The sequence below is a fragment of the Mytilus californianus genome, unplaced genomic scaffold, assembly GCF_021869535.1.
Source record: "Mytilus californianus isolate M0D057914Y unplaced genomic scaffold, xbMytCali1.0.p SCAF_6, whole genome shotgun sequence".
Taxonomy (NCBI): Eukaryota; Metazoa; Mollusca; class Bivalvia; order Mytilida; family Mytilidae; genus Mytilus; species Mytilus californianus.
In genome coordinates, this window is record NW_026262712.1 from 23,218,723 (window position 1) to 23,239,303 (window position 20,581).

General features: G+C 30.4%; 1 protein-coding gene across 2 annotated transcripts; it reads right to left on the reverse strand.

Annotated features, from left to right (window-relative positions):
- Nucleotides 1–211: 211 nt before the first annotated feature.
- Nucleotides 212–17,423, reverse strand: LOC127704903 (uncharacterized). 2 transcript variants are annotated; one of them, XR_007983562.1, is made up of 5 exons: nucleotides 17,096–17,423; nucleotides 16,247–16,365; nucleotides 6,589–6,759; nucleotides 5,458–5,498; nucleotides 212–575 (listed from the first exon to the last, which is right to left on the reverse strand). XR_007983562.1 is itself a non-coding variant. In XM_052209136.1 (4 exons), the coding sequence occupies exon 4, from the start codon at nucleotides 5,344–5,346 to the stop codon at nucleotides 4,375–4,377; it is 972 nt and encodes a 323-aa protein (XP_052065096.1). In that variant the 5' UTR covers nucleotides 5,347–5,498; nucleotides 6,589–6,759; nucleotides 16,247–16,365; nucleotides 17,096–17,423; the 3' UTR covers nucleotides 3,262–4,374. The 2 variants fall into 2 exon arrangements, 1 of the variants encoding a protein (XP_052065096.1); XM_052209136.1 differs by lacking the exon at nucleotides 212–575 and having other exon boundaries at nucleotides 3,262–5,498.
- Between the last annotated feature and the right edge of the window lie 3,158 nt (nucleotides 17,424–20,581).

Below are 20,581 nucleotides of genomic sequence, written 5' to 3' on the forward strand. Positions count from 1 at the left end.
TTTTTATCGTTTGTTTGCTGTCTCATTAACTTTCATTTTTTATCTCCTTGAAATGCTAAAATCATGTCACCCCGCACTAATAACCGCGTATCTGGCCGACTCAGAAATGTACATCCTATAAGGAGGAGCTAAAAGGGGGAAAAAAACCTCAATGAAAGTCACGTTTGTCATAATTATTTATGAAGATTATCATGAGAAATTGTAGCAGCAAGTTCTTAAAAAGTACAATGCAATTGCTGGTGAATGCCACATTTTTATTCTAAATTCACAATGAAATTTTCCTAACACTATAGTTGTGATTCCCATCTACATGCCATAAAGCGTTTGGACCAGAAACTTGGTATGATCTTCTTCGTATCGTTCGGCACCATCGTATTGCTACTCCGGCTTCGTCAACTCTGATGAGGGATTCTGCTACTCTTCGTCTTTGCAAAACGATTCCTTCTGTTTTCAAAATTCCTTGGACCATTCGTTGACCTAACGATCTGTTAAACGGGGTTATCCTCCTTACATGATTATCTAAATCGGCGTCACTATTGACTGCATAACGTCTCCTTATGAGTATTCTGTAGTCCCTGAAAATAATTATTTTCTATGTTATTTAGAGTATGTTCGGGATAGTTTACTTAGGTTTCACTGAACATATCAATTATTTTTATAAGTCTATTCAATTATCGAATATATATATCAGAGTAGTTTACATGCAATGGGTAACTCCACAGATACCACTTGCACTTAAGAGTATCAAAAACTGCTAACCCTTCTGATGCAAATGGGATAGAACCGGTTTTTTCGTTCGGTTAGTGTTGTACAATATTTAGTTTTCTTTCAAATGTTTTGTTATTGCTGTTTGCATGTTTGTCCTTATTTACTTTGGAGATGGTGTTGTCTTTTTCTTAAGATTTGTTTTATTCGCCCCCCCCCCCCCCCCCCCCCTTATTATTTAGTTATATAATCTAAGATATATAATCTTTATTGCAAAATTACACCCACAAGGGTCAAAATACAAACAATTATACATTTTAAATACAATGCAATACAATGTATTACAATCAGGCATGGGGCGAATTACATTGCAATGTAATGCATTATATTACAATTACTTTGACCAAACCATGCATTATATTACAATTACAATTACATGCATTTATCAAAGTAATGCATTATATTACAATTACTTTTGCAAAGTAATGCCTTGAATTACACATTACATTTGAAAATTTTATTAGTGAATAGAAAAATTAAACATTTTGAAAAACAACTACAAGTCACAAAAGATTCTAGCATATGCAGTAACTGTTCCATGAATTGAATATAAGTATACATGTAAAAAGTCTATTTAATTTGACTTTTACAATTTTTAATTATTTTAACTTAATGTTGACTTTACTTTTATAAATATATTTTTTGTTGTTTTTCTTTAAATTTTAAACAAAATATTTAATTACTGTGAACTACTTCCCTAATTATAAAATAAACATAGACCTTAATTAAAATTAACATATTCTTAATTAATCAAGAAATCTTAAATTTGGTTTAGTTAAAACTCCAACAATATGTTAAAGATGTAGTATGTGAAAAAAGAAATGACATGTAATGCCATGTAATGCATGAAATTACACAACTTTTTGCTAAAGTAATGCATTATATTACAATTACATGTAATGCACAAATTGCTGCATTACACATTACATGCAATTACTTGGAAAAATGTAATGCATTACCATGCATTACAATTACAAATTTGCATTACCCCATGCCTGATTACAATACAATATAATAGAACATATTTTAAAAGTTCAATTTTAAATTTATGTAAAAAACACAATCATGAGCTTGTCTGACATGGGTCTGACCCCCTCAGTTCTAAAGACTGCTTAATAAAGACTCCAATATGACAAACAAGTTCAGGGATGGGGTTTAGAATGTGTTTTAGTTTATTAAAAGCATCAAGATGTTGAAATAATGGTACATAGTCTTTTAGATAAGCAAAAAAATTGGAACGCAATGATATGTTAATGTCACAATACAAAAAGAAATGAAATTCGTCATCTAGGACTCCACATTTTTTACATAATCTTTGTGCTCTTGGAATGTTTCTGTACCTTCCCAATTCAATGCCTAGGGAATGATCATTGAGTCTAAATTTTGAGAGAAACTGCCTATGTATAAAATTATTGCAATTTAAATATTCCTCAGACTGACAATTAGTTTTTAATTTCCCATAGAGACAAAGTTTGGATGAGAAATCCAATTTTGAAAGTTTATTTCATATTCCTCTGAAACACACTTTTTAATATTACATTTTAACACGTTTTTTGATTGTTTAAAAGGTACATTAATATTAGAGTAATTTTCTGGGTTTATTTTCATATCTTTAAAATTTTTATCTGCAAATGAGTACCAAGAATAAATTCCTGCCGAATGTAAATTTATGTTTGTTTGTAGAGATTCTTTAACCAGGGGATTAATATCATTACAGTTTATTCTATAAAAATACATGAGTGTTTGAGTTTTTATATAAGAGTCCAAAGAAAATCTACCTAATTCTGATCTAGCACCTATGTTAGTGGCTGTCTTTTTCAGTCCTAATACTGCTTTACAAAATTTAGAATGAACCTTCTCAAAAGGATATTTTTCTGCTAATGCAAGAGTATCATAAAAAGTATTATTTACAGCAGCTTTATTAGATGCCCTAAAAGCTGACTGAAAATTATCCATAAACCAAATTTCAGAGTTGTATGTCAAAATAGGTCTTATAAGAGTATCAAATAATTTACATGACAAATTATTGGGAACAAAATTAAAATTGGATATATATTTTCTCAATAAAAATAAAACTTTAATACCTTTTTTAGACAGCTCTTCAGTAGTTTTTGTAAAATTTCCCCTATAGTTAATAATATTCCCTAGAAATTTAAAGTCCTTAACTTCAGTCAAAAATTTATCATTGAACAAGAGGGGTGGGGATTGTTTATAAATATTCTGAAAAACTAGAATTTTAGTCTTGTTTGTATTTACACTCAACTGCCATTTAATGCAATATTTATTTAGTGTGTCTAGCGCATTTTGAAGCCCCTGGTGTGTCTCAGACAGTAACACTAAATCATCTGCGTAACTGAGAGTTTGGATACTTGAAGTATCAAGAACTGGAGGGTTACAAGTTTCATCAAAAATTGAATGTAAATCATTAATATAATAATTAAACAAAGTAGGACTTAAACTGTCCCCTTGTCTTACACCTCTAATATTTGGAAAAACAAAGAGTGTTCATTACCAATCTTCAGTGCAGACTGGGATAAGCTATACATATTTTTCAAAGTAGTATAAAATTTCACACCAACACCATCATTTATCAATTTATACAACAGGCCATTATGCCAAACAGAGTCAAAAGCACCACGCAAATCTACAAAACAAGCAAACAGCTTTGTCTTATTTTTTTTCAAGTATTTGGTGACAAGAGTTTTTAAAATAAATATGCTATCAGACGTTTTATGGTTTGAACGGAATCCAAATTGATGACTGGAGAACTTATTTTCATAATGCTTTATTAGTCTTTTATTTAAAATAGAGCTATATAATTTTGCTAGACAGTTTAAAACCTCTATAGTTACATATGTCTTCTTTATCTCCAGACTTATGGATTAAAACAATAAAAGCTTTTCTCCAGCTGGTGGGGTAAATACCAGATGATAAAATAAGATTAAAAAGTTTAACTATGGCTGTAACTGTTACAATGCTACTACATTTTATTATTTCATTAGATATTAAGTCAGGTCCAGCGCTTTTCCCTGATTTCAATTCTTTTATACAGTTCTTTACTTCTGATATTGAAATTGGACTATCAGTACAAATATTATGTTCTAAAGTACTCTCAAGCATATTTAAATCTTTTTTTACTTTTTCTTTAAAAGAGTTATCATATGTTTCAGCTTTACCAAGATTTTGAAAATGTTCTTCATAGTTATTTAAGTTAATATTTGAACAAGCATCCTGTTTAGTGTCTTCATTTTTTAATTTTTTAAGGAGTTCCCAATATTTTTTGGGGTCCTTTTCTTACAAATTTGTTAATGTTTCAAATAAGTTCTTTTTAAATATAATTTTCTTTCTCTTTACTAATTTTTTAAGTTTTTTAGCATGTGTAAAAAAATTACATTTAAGCTCTAAATTAAATGGTTCTCGTCTGAGTTTAGCTCCTTTTGCTTTGATAGTTTTTTTAAGATCACGTACTTCATGGTCTACCCATGGTTTTCTGTTTAGTATTTTTTGTTTAAATTTTTTATATCTTATAATTTTACAGGCTTTATTTGCTAGGCTCTCAAAAATATTTTTTATATTAGCCTTGTCAATTCCTGAAAAAGTTTGTTCAAACTATGAGTCTTCAAAATCTCTAATTTGTTGTATAATAAAATTTTCCCCTAGTACTTCAATCATTTTGTCTCTTGATGTATTCTCCCATCTATATTTCACTCCTATCTGAGTAAAGTTTTTATGACTTTTACGTTCTGTATGACATATATTACATTTAAGTATTACAGATATAGTGACATGATCTGACAAATATGTTAGTTCGCCAATATAAAAATATTCGATAGAGGACATCAAATCCATGTCAGACAAGGCATAATCAACAGTGCTGGAACCATTATGCTTATAACATGTTACATTACCGAAAAGGTCACCTGCAAATCTACCATTAAGTATTCTGAGCCTGGAGGCAATACATAGATCAATTAGTTGTTTTCCATGAGAATTTAATACTTTGTCTAAAGAATTTCTATATATATGTGAATCACCCAGATAGTCATCTGGCAATAAATTTAAAAGATCATCATGAATATTATTTTCATCAGAAATAAAATCTAAATGATTACTGACTCTAGCGTTAAGATCTCCAATAATAAGAATATTACCTTTGGATGACAGCTTTGAGATTTCATTTTCAAGTAATATAAAGTCATCATTAAAGTATGTAGATGACAATGGTGGAATATAACATGCACACACATATATATCTTTTTTTAAACCAAAGAAAAATTTATCAAGCTTTAACCATAGCCTGTTGTCAGATTTTTTTACATTTAAAACTTCTGATATACCTTTATGTAAGGTAGATTTATAATATACAACGATACCTCCACTGTATCTTTTGGATCTTAATTTCTTTTTTCTAGATTTCTGAACATAATTAAAATGTATAATGTTTGTACTAGAATCAGCGCCCTTCCAAGTTTCCATTAAAATATATATGTCATATTTTAGACTAGATAAAAAATAGTCATCTTCTAATTTACCTCCCAGGCCCTGAATATTCCAACTACCAATCGACAAATTTGTTTTCATTTTGAAATCAATTTCTGGTGTAAAGCAAGATATCAATGAAATTCACTGGGCAAAGGGAAGTAACTCGAATTTTTCCCAGATGCAGAACTTTCACTTTTAATAAATATTTACTCTTTTTTTTCCTTTCCTTTTCTTTGTTTCTTTCTTTGATGCTGCATTAAGATAAATTTAAACTATGAAATGATATGTAGAACAAATAAAATTAACTAGACAAAGGGAATTTTCTCTTTAACCCCTCAATAACATTCAATGAAAATTTAAGGAAACTCATCTTTTTTCCCTTTCAGTAAATATATACCAACAAACTTGAAAAAATTGTAATACATGGTATGGTACATGAAAACTTTCATAATTTTTTGATTACGAGAACAAATTTTAAAATAAGAAACATAAAAAAAACAATTCCACAGTTCTACTCTTATCTAGAAGACTTTCATTGTAATTTTTTTTTTTTTTTTTTTTTAACCAATCATTAATACAAAATGCTATTTATAAGAATAGTAATCAAAACATTTTAATGGTAACAATTAACAGTACATTATGGTGCACATGGTCAGTAACCAAAACATTTTAATAATGCAAGACTTCAAGAGCCCAGCGTAGCAACTTGAGATTCATGTCTGAATTACGAAGACTTGTTTGGTGGTAGTCATTGAAGTTGTTGTTTCTGAATTTGTCTTGCCACTGAGAGGAATGGTCCTGATGTTTGTCCCACGGATTTCTATCAAATGTGTAATGACGCTCATGTTGCTGATTTCTCCAATTACTCTGTCTACTTTCGGTATATTGTGGATTTACGACTCCCACAAGAGGGCTTACAATGCTTTTCAAATTTCTCACATAAATTCCGATTCCTGCATATACATCTAAGTGAATGCCATCACTAAAGTGAATTTGTGTTAGGTTTCTATGACATACAAATTTCAAGTTAAATTCTGTGCATAGCTTTGCCAATAATGCATTGCAATCTAATCTTTTAACTTCATAGTCTTCAGTGTGCTTATAATTATTGTAGTATCTAGGTAAGAGTTCATTAATTATAATATTTGAGCCAGGCACCAATCTTTGTGTGGTCAATACCAATTTTTTCATATCACTTACAACTTCTTCTGCAGACTTCTCGTCTGAGTCATTTGATCCTACTTGATATGCGATATTATCAGCTTTCAATTTTCCAGTTTCAAGGAAAATATAAGATTGCTTGCTGTATCATAAATTGTTAGAATTGAATTTGATATTTACCTCAATCGACGCTTTATGCTAGATACTGATACACGTAGAAGACTTGCCATACATTTTCTAGAAAATCCAATCTCAACCAAAAATTCCAATTGTTCACGAGAGATGTGGTACCTGGGGCGTCCTATTCCGCCATATTGAGATAGCCTTAATCCAATATGTTCTGTTTCCGACCTGTAAAAGAGCGATGAATAAATCTAGTATCCAGATCCATCTCCTCGTTTTACTATTGACAGTTTTTTTTGTGAAGTAGAGTCCTGTAGAGAGTCTATAACAAAACTCTGCATTCCCCGCCTACGACAGTAGAGGGGGCACAATGTTTAGGTATGGGTGTCCGCCCGTTCGTCCTTTTGTTCGCCTCGTATCTGGTTAAAGTTTTGGTTTAAAGTTGAGTAATGTTTTGGTTTGAAGTCCTTTTGGTTATAACAACTTCACACTTAATACACAGATGAGTTAATGCCACAACCTCGTAACGGAAAATGTGTCACTTTTCAGAAAATGATATACAAAGTTTGAATGCCAATATAAATTTCATTTTACTTCAAAAATGTATCAAATTAACTTTGATTGCGCAAATACTCCTAATGGTTATAATTTTATAATTTGATGCTAATTGGATGGCAGATAACCGATACAAATGCTTTTGAAATGTTTAACGGATACTAGTATATAGGCATTCTATAATGATTAAATTTAATGCAGATGTGTTTGCCATGAGGTCATAGCTAGTGATAACATGAAAAAATGGATCAAATTTAGCAGTTAGAAAAGAATTAAGTCGCTATCCATTAGAATTAAAAATAAAGGTCCAAAGTTTACTATATTTAACAAGACTTCTAAATAATTGTATAAATCCCTTATTGTATGCGGCTTTCACTCTATCAAAGAATCTAGACTCAGCAGGATGTTACACATGGTTTACGTATATAAAAAACATTGCAAAGGAAGCAAATGTAGATTTTAAACATATTGAGGAGTGTAAGAATCTAAACCAAATAAAAACACTTAAAACTGAATTAAAAGTTAAACTACTTAATCATTATGAAAAATTATATAAACATAAATTTGAGAAAATAGATGATAGCAGTAAACTTCTATTATATAAAACATTAAAACAAAGTCATAAAATAGAAACATATCTGAATTCTAATATATTTGAAAATAGACGTAATATCACTAAATTAAGATTAAGTGATCATAAATTATTAATAGAAAAAGGGAGACACCTAACAATCCCTAGGGAAAACCAGTTGTGTCAGTCCTGCAATACAATTGAGGATGAAAAACATTTCCTTTTGTATTGCAGGAAAAACGCTTCCATTAGACCAGTTTTTATTGAAAAATTAACAAAGGCTAAAAATATAGAAAATTTTAATAGCCTCAATGAAAATGAAAAAAATGATAAATATTCTTTGCCCATCAACACAAAAACAGGTAGAAAGCGTAGGTTCTTTTATTAAAAAGTCATTGGCACTAAGGATAGGGGACTCATAATTGAATTTTGAACTATTTTCATTAGTTTGTTTAATATGATTATACATGCTTTTTTCTTGTCATTATGTTAATGTTGTTTTTTCACAAATCGTATAAGTTGGTTTATATGGCAATAAAAGTTTGATTTGATTTGATTTGATAACAGGTATCCGCTCTTAGGTATATCATATTTTAAATTTTGTTTGAAAAGCATCATTGCATTTGCAAGCAATGAGAGATTGTGGAATTTAGAATATGAATAAATATAACTGAATGAATTTTATTTACTTTAAACGTTATATAAATTTAACAATGATATACATACACACAATGTTATAAAGCATTGTTAAGGAAAAAAGATGATGTAAAGCAATACAGTAGATGAAGGAATTATGGAAAATGGATTTAAACTGAAAAATATTATTCAATTCGCAATTTCCTCAACCAATAAGAGATGGTTACAAAATTTCTGAAACATATGTCATTGTCTTCATAATACTTGTTTGACCTTTATAACACATAATACTATCTACACAAAGACCTTGGCTTGATGAATTTATTGTGTGAATTAGTATTCATTGAATCTTAGACATAGAAAAGCAATAAAATGTATCGAAATTCCAAAAGAAAATATAGTGTTATAGCTGTGTTTCACAAAAGAATATACAGTAACCCCAAATAAGATTGAAATCATAATCCAACAATGTTTGTTGGTTTTTCGAAATCGTTAATATCATTTAGCTCGTATGAAAGAAAAAAAATACTGAATTAGAATTTCCTTTCAGTATATTTCTTTTCCACCAAAGCCAAGTTATCTTGATTGTTTTCTGTTTATATTATATGATTTTCTTTTAGAATAGACTTTAAAACTTACTTACTGCACTATTTATCACACTATAATATACCATAATATACCATGACAGATTTACCAAAAAGTATGATAAAATACAAAACACAATTATGTAATACAGTTTATGTAATGCATACCGCATTCGGTATATGCTAGAAAAGGAGCAAGTCTCAATATAACTTAAGGTTTTATTATATCTGATAATCCTCATATGCATGGACATTGTAAGATGTTGTTTTCCAAAAACAGATCAGGGTGTAAGTCTGGGGTGGTGTTCTCGAAGCTATCTTAGGATTAGGACGTGACTGTCCTAAGACCATCTAATTACATGTCTTATTTTTATAATTTATTATTTTTCTTCATGAATTTACAGGTATCAACATATATTTATCTTGTGGTACAATAATCAAGCAAGTGAAATAAATAAGCATGATAAGCATTCTATGGACTAACACTATGAAATCTATGGATGAAGTATAGTAATAACATTTTCATTAATATAGTAATAATAGTAATAGTAGAGCAAGAAATATATGAGCATGCATATGGTATAACTACTAGTATACAAGTTCTTTCAAATATTCATGTATATACACATATGTATATACATTAACCTAATTTAAATTTAATTAATGATCTTAGCCCAGGGGTTCCAATACAAGTTGTGTTCTTCCATACTTAAATATTTTGAAGAAATATGTTTCTCTAAAATCAAGTTTTCTTTTATGTAATTTTGGAGACCTTTAATATGAGGTTTTATATCTTGCATCTTACATCTGTAAATGAAATACTTTGTCAGTAAGATAACTTTATTTTTAATAAAATTCAATTTATAATTTTCATAGAGGCCAAAAATGACAATTTTCAAATTTAGTGGAATTTCTATATGAACTATATCGAAAATCCAAGAATTTAGATTGTGCCAAATGTTACAATATGACAACCCCAAAGTAAATGTTCTATAGTTTCAGGCTCTTCCTAGCAAAATGTACACAAATTACAGTTAACAAGTTTCATTTTAAAGAGTAGAGCATTAGTCCCTAAGATATAATGAATAATTCTATATTGAAACCAACATAATTACACGTCTTTGTCTTAAGTCGTGATCTCGAAGCTCTCTTAACTTAGGATACATTGCATTTTTCGTCCTGGTGTTTTTTTGTGTCAGATAGTAATCCTATGTAGAAGCTAAGTTATTGTCTTGGAATAACACCTGACCTCGAGTTAACAGTAAATGCTTAAGCTGGTACAGTCTGTTTAACTTTGCATTATCTTGGACTGTCCCTCCATCAAATTGTTGGACGACCATATCTGGGGTGGTGTTCTCGAAAGTATCATAAGATTCAAATTTAGGATGGATCATCTTTGGACACTCTTATGGTAATGATATACGGTTAAAAAATGCACTAAAGTTGCGATTACAAGACCAATACAAACAGTTGTGGAATACTCAATAACAAGAGTCTACAAAAGCAGTAAATAATATAATTTTTAAGTTAGAATTGAATTTTGAAAAATATTTCGATATCTTGGATTTGCACGAAAGTATTATTTTATGTAGATATAGAACCACAAACCACAGACTCCCAATAGAAACAGGGAGATGGAATAATATTAATAGAGATGAAAGAAAATATAATTTTTGTAATATTGGTAGTATTTGGAGACGAATTTCATTATCTGCTAGAATGTCCATTTTTTTTATCGACAGTAGAAAATTATACCTTGATAAGTACTATATATTTTGCTCTTGTTAATACACTAAAGTTTAGAAAATTGATGAGCAAATTAAACAAAAAGTCAGATCTAAAAAGATTATGTAAGTTTATAAAGTGTATAAATAAATATGTGGGTCCTCCTGGCTAAAATGTATATTATTTTGAAAACCACTGTATTGTATATATGTTTTGTAAATAGATGCATATTCATGTACATATTTTGCACCCTCTCTGTACCTATGTATCTGCAATGGTTATGAGAATAAAAATATTGCTTAAGTTGTGTCTTGAAGCTATCTCAGACGCATCTTATTTAAGGACGGCCTAAACATATCCTAACTTTAAAGTGCGAAATTTCAATTTGTTTAAGTATTTTTTTTTATAAAACATTTATTAATGACGAAACCAATTAATAAAATTGTTTACAAATTTTATAATGACATGTACATGTATACTATTAAATATAAAAAAGAAGATGTGGTATGATTGCCAATGAGACAACTCTCCACAAGAGACCAAATGACTCAGAAATTAACAACTATAGGTCAATGTACGGCCTTCAACAATGAGCAAAGCCTATACCGCATAGTCAGCTATATAAGGCCCCGAAATGACAAATGTAAAACAATTCAAACGAGAAAACTAAAATTGGATGATCTTAAGTCACTAAATTATGTGTTCTAAAATGTGATAAATCCTAAGTTAAGGGAGCTTCCAGAACATGACTTAGGACTTACATATCATAAGATGGTCTTAATTATGTAAAAAAGGATTGTAAACTGGAAAACAATTTGTTTTGAAATGAGAATTAAATTTTTAGTATCATCGTATCGTGAAACACGAAGTTCAAAGTTTAAAAGCCAGCACAATCTCTTTATATACAAGTTAATAACCGATGGTGCGTTTTATTTCATGTTTATCTACACGTAAAAATTGAGCAAAAAGTGAAATTCAAACTTTATTAAGTTAGAATGAAGAAAGGATGATCTTAAGACACCTAATTAGGTGTTCGAAAGTTAAGACGAAAAATGCAATATATCTTAAGTTAAGAGAGCTTCGAGAACACGACTTAGGACAAAGAGTTGTCATAAGTTGGTCTTAGGACACGTCCTAATCATAAGATAGCTTCGAGAACACCACTTCTTTGGTGTTTTCTGTAACGGTCATCTTTACGAATCGGGTCATTAAATTTATAGTTAAAGGATATGTGATTCAGGTCTTTTCAAATCTCCACTATTTCAGCAATGTTATTGTCCTCTTTTAATGTTTCGCACGAATATTTTCAAAATTGTATGTCGAAATAAATGAATGTTCTCGTCTTAAGATTTCCCTTATGTGAATGAAATACACAATAAAGATATTTTGTGTATTCGAAGCGCTTAACTTTCGAAATCCGTGAGTATTTAAATAAATATAATGTTATGATTATGACCAAAAAGGACCGTTAAACCGAAAGGACCAAATATTTCTAAATCGTGCATATATTTAAAGTGCTGTTTTTGTATAAGTAATACATTTCATAGAAATGTCTTTAAGTTTTCGTTTGCTGTTAGTCTATTATGAGGTGATATTTTGTTTTTTTTCCCTAAGTTTTGAAATATTTTAATATATTTATATTATCTTTTATACAATAGAAACTACAGAAGCCGATAAGGGTCATTCGAAAAAAATAATTTATGTCGTAATTACGACATAGCATGTCGTAATAACGACATCCTTATGTCGTTATAATTACATCGCTATATATATAAACAAAGAGTATGTATTATGATTGCCAAGAGACTAAATGACACAGAAATTAACAACTATAGGTCATCATAATGCCTTCAATTATGAGCAAAGCCACTGCATAGTTAGCTTTAAAAGGCCCCGAAATGACAAATGTTAAACAATTTAATTCAAACGAGAAAACTAACGGGCTTTATTAATGTACAAAAAATGAACAAAAAACAAATATGTAACACAGCAACAAACGACAACCACTGAATTACAGGCTCCTGATCGCTATGTCATAATTACGACAACCTTAGCGTTGTCACTTTTTGAGGCGATAGAAAATTCAAAATGGTCGTCAGTGAGGGCAAAGTTTGTAGCGTAAACAAATTCATCTTTTTTTGGAGAATAATGAACACTAAATGCAATCAAGCTTAATTAAAGTTATTTACTTGCACATACTAGAACTTTATTTTATAATCAAGTCAAATGAGACCCAGTTGAACAGGGGAGCGATTCAGGCTCCTTGGAGCCTCTAGTTATATTTGGCATGTACAGATTCGTGTAAAATATGACTGCATTTCCATTGCAGATTCTGAAGAAGATGAATTTTAAGCTTTTCCAAATAAAGACTATGTTAAACTTTGGACTCCCAGTGCTCAGACCTATGGACCTATGTACCTTCATTTGTACACAATTGCATCTTAATGGCCTACTGATGCTTGATGCAAATTATAACTGCATTGCTACTGTTAGTTCTTAATGAGATTCTTACAGCGTCCTCCCCATTGAAGCCTGTATTAAACTTTGGACCCAAAGTTCTTTAAACCAATGTTCCCCAGGACAACTATTCCTACAAACTTAGGGGGAGGGTTAGGATCCCGGTAACATGTTTAACCCCGCCACGTTCTGTATGTATGTGCCTGTCCCAAGTCAGGAGCCTGTAATTCAGTGGTTGTTGCTTGTTGATGTGTTACATATTTGTTTTTCGTTTATTTTTTGTACATAAATTAGGCCGTTAGTTTTCTTGTTTGAACTGTTTAACATTTGTTATTTCGGAGCCTTTTATAGCTGACTATGTGGTATGGGCTTTGCTCATTGTTGAAGGCAGTTGGTGACCTATAGTTGTTAATTTCTGTGTCATTTGGTTTCTTGTGGCAATCATACCACATCTTCTTTTTTTATATTTAATCCTCATCATATAAGGATCATCCATTCTCTAAGATTGATCCAATATGGCCTGGTAGTTCTTAAGGAGAAGATTTTCAAAGCTTTTTCCATTGGGCCCTATATTAAACTTTGGTCCCCTAATAATCGACCCTAATGGATCCTCTGACCTTCACCTATCACCTAAGGAAGTTGTGTCTCGTACTCGAAGTGGTATGAGAGCGATTGCCATCGTTTGTTGTCCGTCGTCATCTGTCTTAAGCGTGTTTTAAAAATCTCCTTTGAAACTAATGTGCAAAATTCTTTAAAAGTTAGTTTGATTTTTCCTTGTTTAATGTTTCCTTCACAATGGTCACACATTAGTTTTTTTGATAATGTCTCGAATATCGTTACATTTATCTCAAATCTGTTGAGGGTTCATGATGACAAAATGGACCTATGCCGAAAATTTCAGAAAGATCAGTTTGACCAATACCTGAGTTGTGTCCTCTAAAACATTTTTTGGGATAGCTACATTTACTGTCATCACTTGAAGTCCGTCGATTTTGACCAGCAACCAACTGCATGGACACTTTTACTAAATAAAGGCAACAGTAGTATACCGGTGTTCAAAGGTCATAAATCGACTGAGAGAAAACAAATCTGGGTTACAAACTAAAACCGAGGGAAACATATCAACTGTAAGAGGAAAATAAACGAACAGCAGGAACACTAAAGTGAACAAAAATAAACCCTTAACATACATAGAACGAACTATTTGATAACAACTGTCATATTCCTGAATTGGTACAGGACATTTTAAGAACAAATGGTGGGTTGAACTTGGTTTAATGGCTAGCCAAACCTCCCGCTTTATGACAATGATAAAAATGTCGCTGAAATGATAACACTACATGACAGAAATACAGATCAAACACACGCAAGAACATTCATCCCAGAGAAACGCACAAACAAATAATATACTACAGTGTAGTAATAGTCGCAAAACATGTAAACTGCAGAACAACAACGAACATATTTCATCAACGACAAACACCACAGGATATAAAAAACAGTTACGCGCTTTCCACAATACTATACAAATAGACCACATAGCGAAATAACAGATTTTTGCCTCGCCTGCGATGAACGTCAAAAATAACTAAACAAAGGAATTGATTTTTCGGCGACGGTGGCTAAACTTTTATCAACATTTTGTGATTTTTGTAATCTTTAATAAAAGTTTAACGGTAACTACAGACGACGACGGACGACACGCGATTGCAATAGCACACATAGTCCTTCGGGTACTAAACACATCTTCTTGATGTGATCTACATACATGCCAAATATAAATAGAGGCTCCAAGGAGCCTGAATCGTTCACCATTTCAATGGGTCCCATTAGACTTGATCATGAAATAAAGTTCTATTATGTGCAGACATATATGGAGTAACTCACTTTAATATTAATTAACTTTGCCCTCACTGGTGGCCATTTTTAACTTCGGATCAGCTCAAAACGTAAAAACTCTTTTTAAGGACCTGGATACTAGGTACACATTGTATATTTATACTAAATTTAAACTCAGTCATTTCAGCAATCTTGAGAAGAAGATATGACATAAGGATGTCATTATTTCCGCATAATATGTCGATATTACGACATAGCGATGTCGTTATTTCCACATAATATGTCGTTATTTCCACATAATATGTCGTTATTACGACATAGCGATGTCGTTATTACAACATACTATGTCGTAATTATGACATACTATGTCGTAATTACGACATACTATGTCGTAATTACGACATAAATTAATTTTTTTGAATGACCCTTATCGGCTTCCGTAAGAAACACATTTTGTTTTGAAAAAAACCCAATTATTTGTTTGAAGTTTTGTATGTTTGAAATCTTACTGAATACTTCATTTGTAAATTTTAGAAATCATAATTACATTTAAAAAAACACATCTATATAACAGCAAGAAACAAAAACAACGAAATCATGATATTAATGCAAATTAGTTGATTGAAATTATACAAAATATGTAATTTTCCTAAAAAGATTTTTTTTTTATATAAATATTATGTTTCTTGAATGTTTTGTAACATTGCAAACTCATATTACAGGCATGTATAACAATAACATTGTTATTATATCATGTATATAATTCAAAATAAATTCTTTTAATTATAATATTCAAAATATAAACCAATTTATACATACACCTTTCTAAATTATCTGAATATGAAAAATTCTATATCAAGAACCCATTTAAATCATAACAATTTAATTTACACTATATATACTATGAGGTCATGTCAGATACACTTAATTGATGACCTGCTGATATTCACTTCATCTTTGCAGCTGTAACCCATTATCTGATGTTGATGGGGATGTGGTTTAAGGTGTCAAGATAAATCAATTAAAATGTCAAATGCAATAACCAAGGAATTCGAACTTCTGTGTTATTGCATTCGATTTTGCAAACGATATCAGTGGCAGGTATAGAACTTTTTGTAAGAGGGGGGAGACACTGACTGACCTAAAAGGGGCGCTCCAGTCATGCTTCAGTGATTCCCTATATAATCAACCAAATTTTTTCCACAAAAGGGAGGGCTTGGGCCACACAGGGCCACCACCCCCCCCCCGGATCCACCTATGGATATTTGTTATTAGGAATGCAACAAAACTTATCTATCGTAACCGTGTTGTGGTTTTGGGGCAAGCTATTTAATAAAAAGTATATTACCTGCATTAATTTTATAAAGTAATAAGAGATAAGTCTTTCCTGCTGCCAGACTTTCTATATCAAACTGATAATACATTTGTCGTACTGACTTTTCTGCTGCGTCTGATGACTTTTAGCGCCTGGTGTAAAACAAGAGAAAGTTCTAGTAAATATAGATGTTTATTTCTTGAAATCAGTAATCAAAGTGCTACAGATTTTACACAATAAAATAGCAAGTCTCACTTGATAATAAATTTAGAATTTCACAACTGAACTAAATTAAGGGACATAACTCTATGCAAATTTTAATCAATTAAATAAAAACTTGCCCAAACTCTATTTTATCAAGTGAAACAGCTTTACAAAACTTTACGTACAGGTTAATGCATAATACAATATGTTAAATAAACCGAATCGTTTCTACTTAAATGGATACTTAATTTCAAATGTTTTGCATAATTATTTGTTGCTATGGAAACAATAAACTTTTAAAATTAATAAAATCTTTGTCATACTATCTTAATATTTAATCGCATAAAATCTAATACCAAATACAACTTATTTATGAATAAATTGGTATGTAAAATAACCTTGCATAATGCTTAAACAGCATTTACTCCTTTTGCAAAATATTAAAATAAGGAATATACCCATGTTGCTAAGCAACAAACATGTACTTCTGTCACGAGTTCCGTGTATGTGTGTAATACAATAAATTAACTAAATTCAACTTAGATATAAGTTCTAAAGTCAATTCAAATGTTCAAACAATTTTGTTAACAAACTGAAAATGTGAAATCCTGCGGACAAGTGTCGCTTTCCAAAACCTAATTTATGAATCTATATACAAAATATAAAAACACAACTTACAGAATAATGAAGTAGAAAATAAGGTTTCATGTCTTTGTTATTTAGCTTTCGATAAAACTCTATAATCATTGCTTTATCAACAAAAGACATTTCTCCCGGCAAATAAAAATTACAAACTATCTCCCCTGGACATTATAACACTTAAAAGTTACTACGGATACAATGTGAAATATTTCCGGACTTTCAATAAACTTTTGAAAATAACTATTATAAAATTAACTAAATATTTCTAAACATAGAATAGATATATATTAAATAAATTCTCGAAACGTTTATCAATTGTTTACATAAACTAAAAGTGACTCGTCCTAAGCGTAACCAACACAAAAATAATATTAATCACAATGGAAACGAAATACAATCTATACAAAACTATATACAATTAGTTTAAGTGAATTTCTTAAATGAATTTTAACTTTCGTTAGCTTTTCCCAAAAATTTAAAGTAATTTAAACTCTTTAATTTAAATAAAACAAAAATACAAAAAATAAAATTCAACTTACCTGGTGTAAAACAAGAGAAAGTTCTAGTAAATTTAGATGTTTATTTCTTGAAATCAGTAATCAAAGTGACCGTTGAAAACATAAATTGTTTCCATGCGGGCGTGGTCACATGATCACTGATTTCTTAACTTTCTCCTGTTTTCACCAATCAAAAAGTACCTTGTGAAGCTCCCTTGACCACAACCTATTTTCACTGGTTGGCCAATAATCAAGTCATGGGTGACAGGTGTTATTAACAATTTCACACATGAGTAATAGGAAAAGGTTGTTTAACAAAAGCCTTAATTTACATGTAAGGTACATAATCCAAGTAAATAATTTAGCGCTTACATGTCTCTTTGTTATCCGTCTTAATTACGTAATCTAAATATTCAAGTTGTATGTCATTCTTCTTTATCAAAATTTAACATTCCAAAAATAATGTAACTTACATAAGGAGAAATTTTAGAAATAAAATAAAAAATTTAAACTTCAAAATACTTTAACTTAAATTGTAAAAATTGAATAATTTTCACTTTAGTTTGGTCAGTAAAATTATGAATTGCCAAAGACAAAATTTTAATATAACACATTGATGAACATGTCAATTAAAATTTTACTGTATATCCAATTGCTCTAAAAAAAAATGTGAAAATATTCTTTAATACCATTACGTTATTTAAAAAATAAAAAAATCTCAAAACTGCAAAATTTTCAGTTAAGTGGTTGTTGCATTAAACCCTCGATATGACCGATATTTCAAGGTTCACTTATATGGACTCACAAACTTATTTAACAAAGTTTCAGATAAAAAAATCATATCATATCTTATTTTCATCAACAAGTTCTATACTTTTTGTCGTAATATATTTTATTGCATATAAAGGGAATATTGTATGGTAAGGCTTTTTAAATATCGCACCCGTATAAACCCGAAACGCCAATATAATCCCGAAAGGTGAGCGTTAATATAGAGTGCATTTCTTTCGCACACGTTTAGATCATTTGTTTCTAACATACGTTTGCAAAGACTGCATAAACTTTGACAAACTATACACTCGCTGATAATGCGTCTACTGTTTGTAGTTCGTCTTTTGTTAGTGCAAACGCTGCATTTTTTTTCTAACTTTACATTTAATGAATTATCTAAACATATTTTTCCAACTAAAAAAGAGGTTTTATAACTCAAAGCAATGTCTAAAATTATTCAAATTTAGGTATTGCCGTCCTTTCTTTCATTGCTGATATTTTCAATAAAAAGGCTTAATCATCACTATCTTCATACATTCATCTGATGAAGACAATGAACTGACAATAAAATTAAATATGCATAGAGGATCGATGTCCTCTGTGTCTATAACATCTTATACAGAAGCTATTTTCCCGCGTAATAAGTTTAAATACCAACAACATGTGCATTTTTGACAGTTCAAACAGGTTTAGTAATCAATGATTAAACGATGCATTTCTTTCTACATTTGTAACGTTTAACAAACTATAACAAACGACACACAAAAAGACAGCTTCCCAAATCACTTTATAACGCCGTATTTGCGTGAAAACAATCGCATTACATAGTCGTAAACTTTTCCTCCAAAACTACTGAACCAAATGTTTCCAAACATATCATATTTGTTTTTCGTTTATTGTTTTGGACATAAATCAGGTCGTTAGTTTTTCGTTTGAATTTGTTTACGTTTTGTCATTTCAGGGCCTTTCGTGGCTTACTATGCGTGTATGTGTTTTGCTCATTATTTCCGTATGGTAATTATTCATGGTTTTTAACTTCTATGTTATTTGTTCTTTGGTGGGGAGTTGTCTCATTTTGGTTATCATACCACATCTTCTTATTTTTACATGTTCAGGTATATTTATAAATCTCCTGAAACAAGATTATCTACGTTTCTCATGCAGAACATGTGGACTGATTTAAGGTGTGGATCCTCAAACAGAATTGTCTTATACTTTTCCTAAATGTAGATTTGATCATGCTTTGTTCAAGCTACAAGTCATGCAAAATTGGGAAAGGAGTATAGGTCCGGTAAGTGCCGATTTTGGCCTCAAATTTCAGGTTCATTGCTCTTCTCTGTATATTTTTGTGTAAAGATTAAGCTAATGCGGCAACAAATACCGCAAATGCTACATTAATTACCGCAAATGCACCAGATGAATATATGAGGTCCGAGTACACAGTTATTTCGTAGTGCATTTCTTTTAGACAATAAATGAAAATTAAAAAAATCACATCTGCGCTTTCTCAATAATATTTTTACAGTGTGTTGTACTACTTTTGGGACAAATTATATCAAAATTATAGAAAACTTCATCAGCTCTAACTCAAAATATGGACAATTTCATGTTAAGGGGGTCTTCAAATCTTTTGACAGCTTCAGAAGTGCTAATTTCTAACATTTTTCAGCTGGACCAAATCACTACTTTACTTTAAAATTCATGACCCAAATTGTTTTACAGTGTCATTTCACCCCCTACTTACTATTTGAGTCATAAAACATGGAGAAATAAATTTGGAAGGGGTATAAAAAAAATCGACAAGTAACACACTGTCCACACTAGGGACTATATTCGTAATCAAAGGACGATAACTGTGTACCCGGACCTAATAGGGTAGAAAAAGTTGACCAATCTTAATGAAACTTGGTATGACCAAAGCTTATTAAATTATAAGACTGCTTACAAAGTTTCATGGCAATAGGATTTACATTATAGACAATATGACTAATTCTATATTCAACTTTGCATGTTAAATTTAGACGTTAAAATTGAAAATTTTCAACTATCAACATTTGGGGCTTAAAAAATTAAAATATTGCAAAAAAATACTTTTGAAATGCCTTAATATATAATATATTATGTATTAAAAGCAATAGAGTACTCATTTGATTTATCAGACTTATCATAATTATTAAAAAGTCAAATTTATATGAGCCTGTGGCTAAAAATGGAGGTTTTCCAATGAAGGGGGCCTTACATGAAGATGTAATAT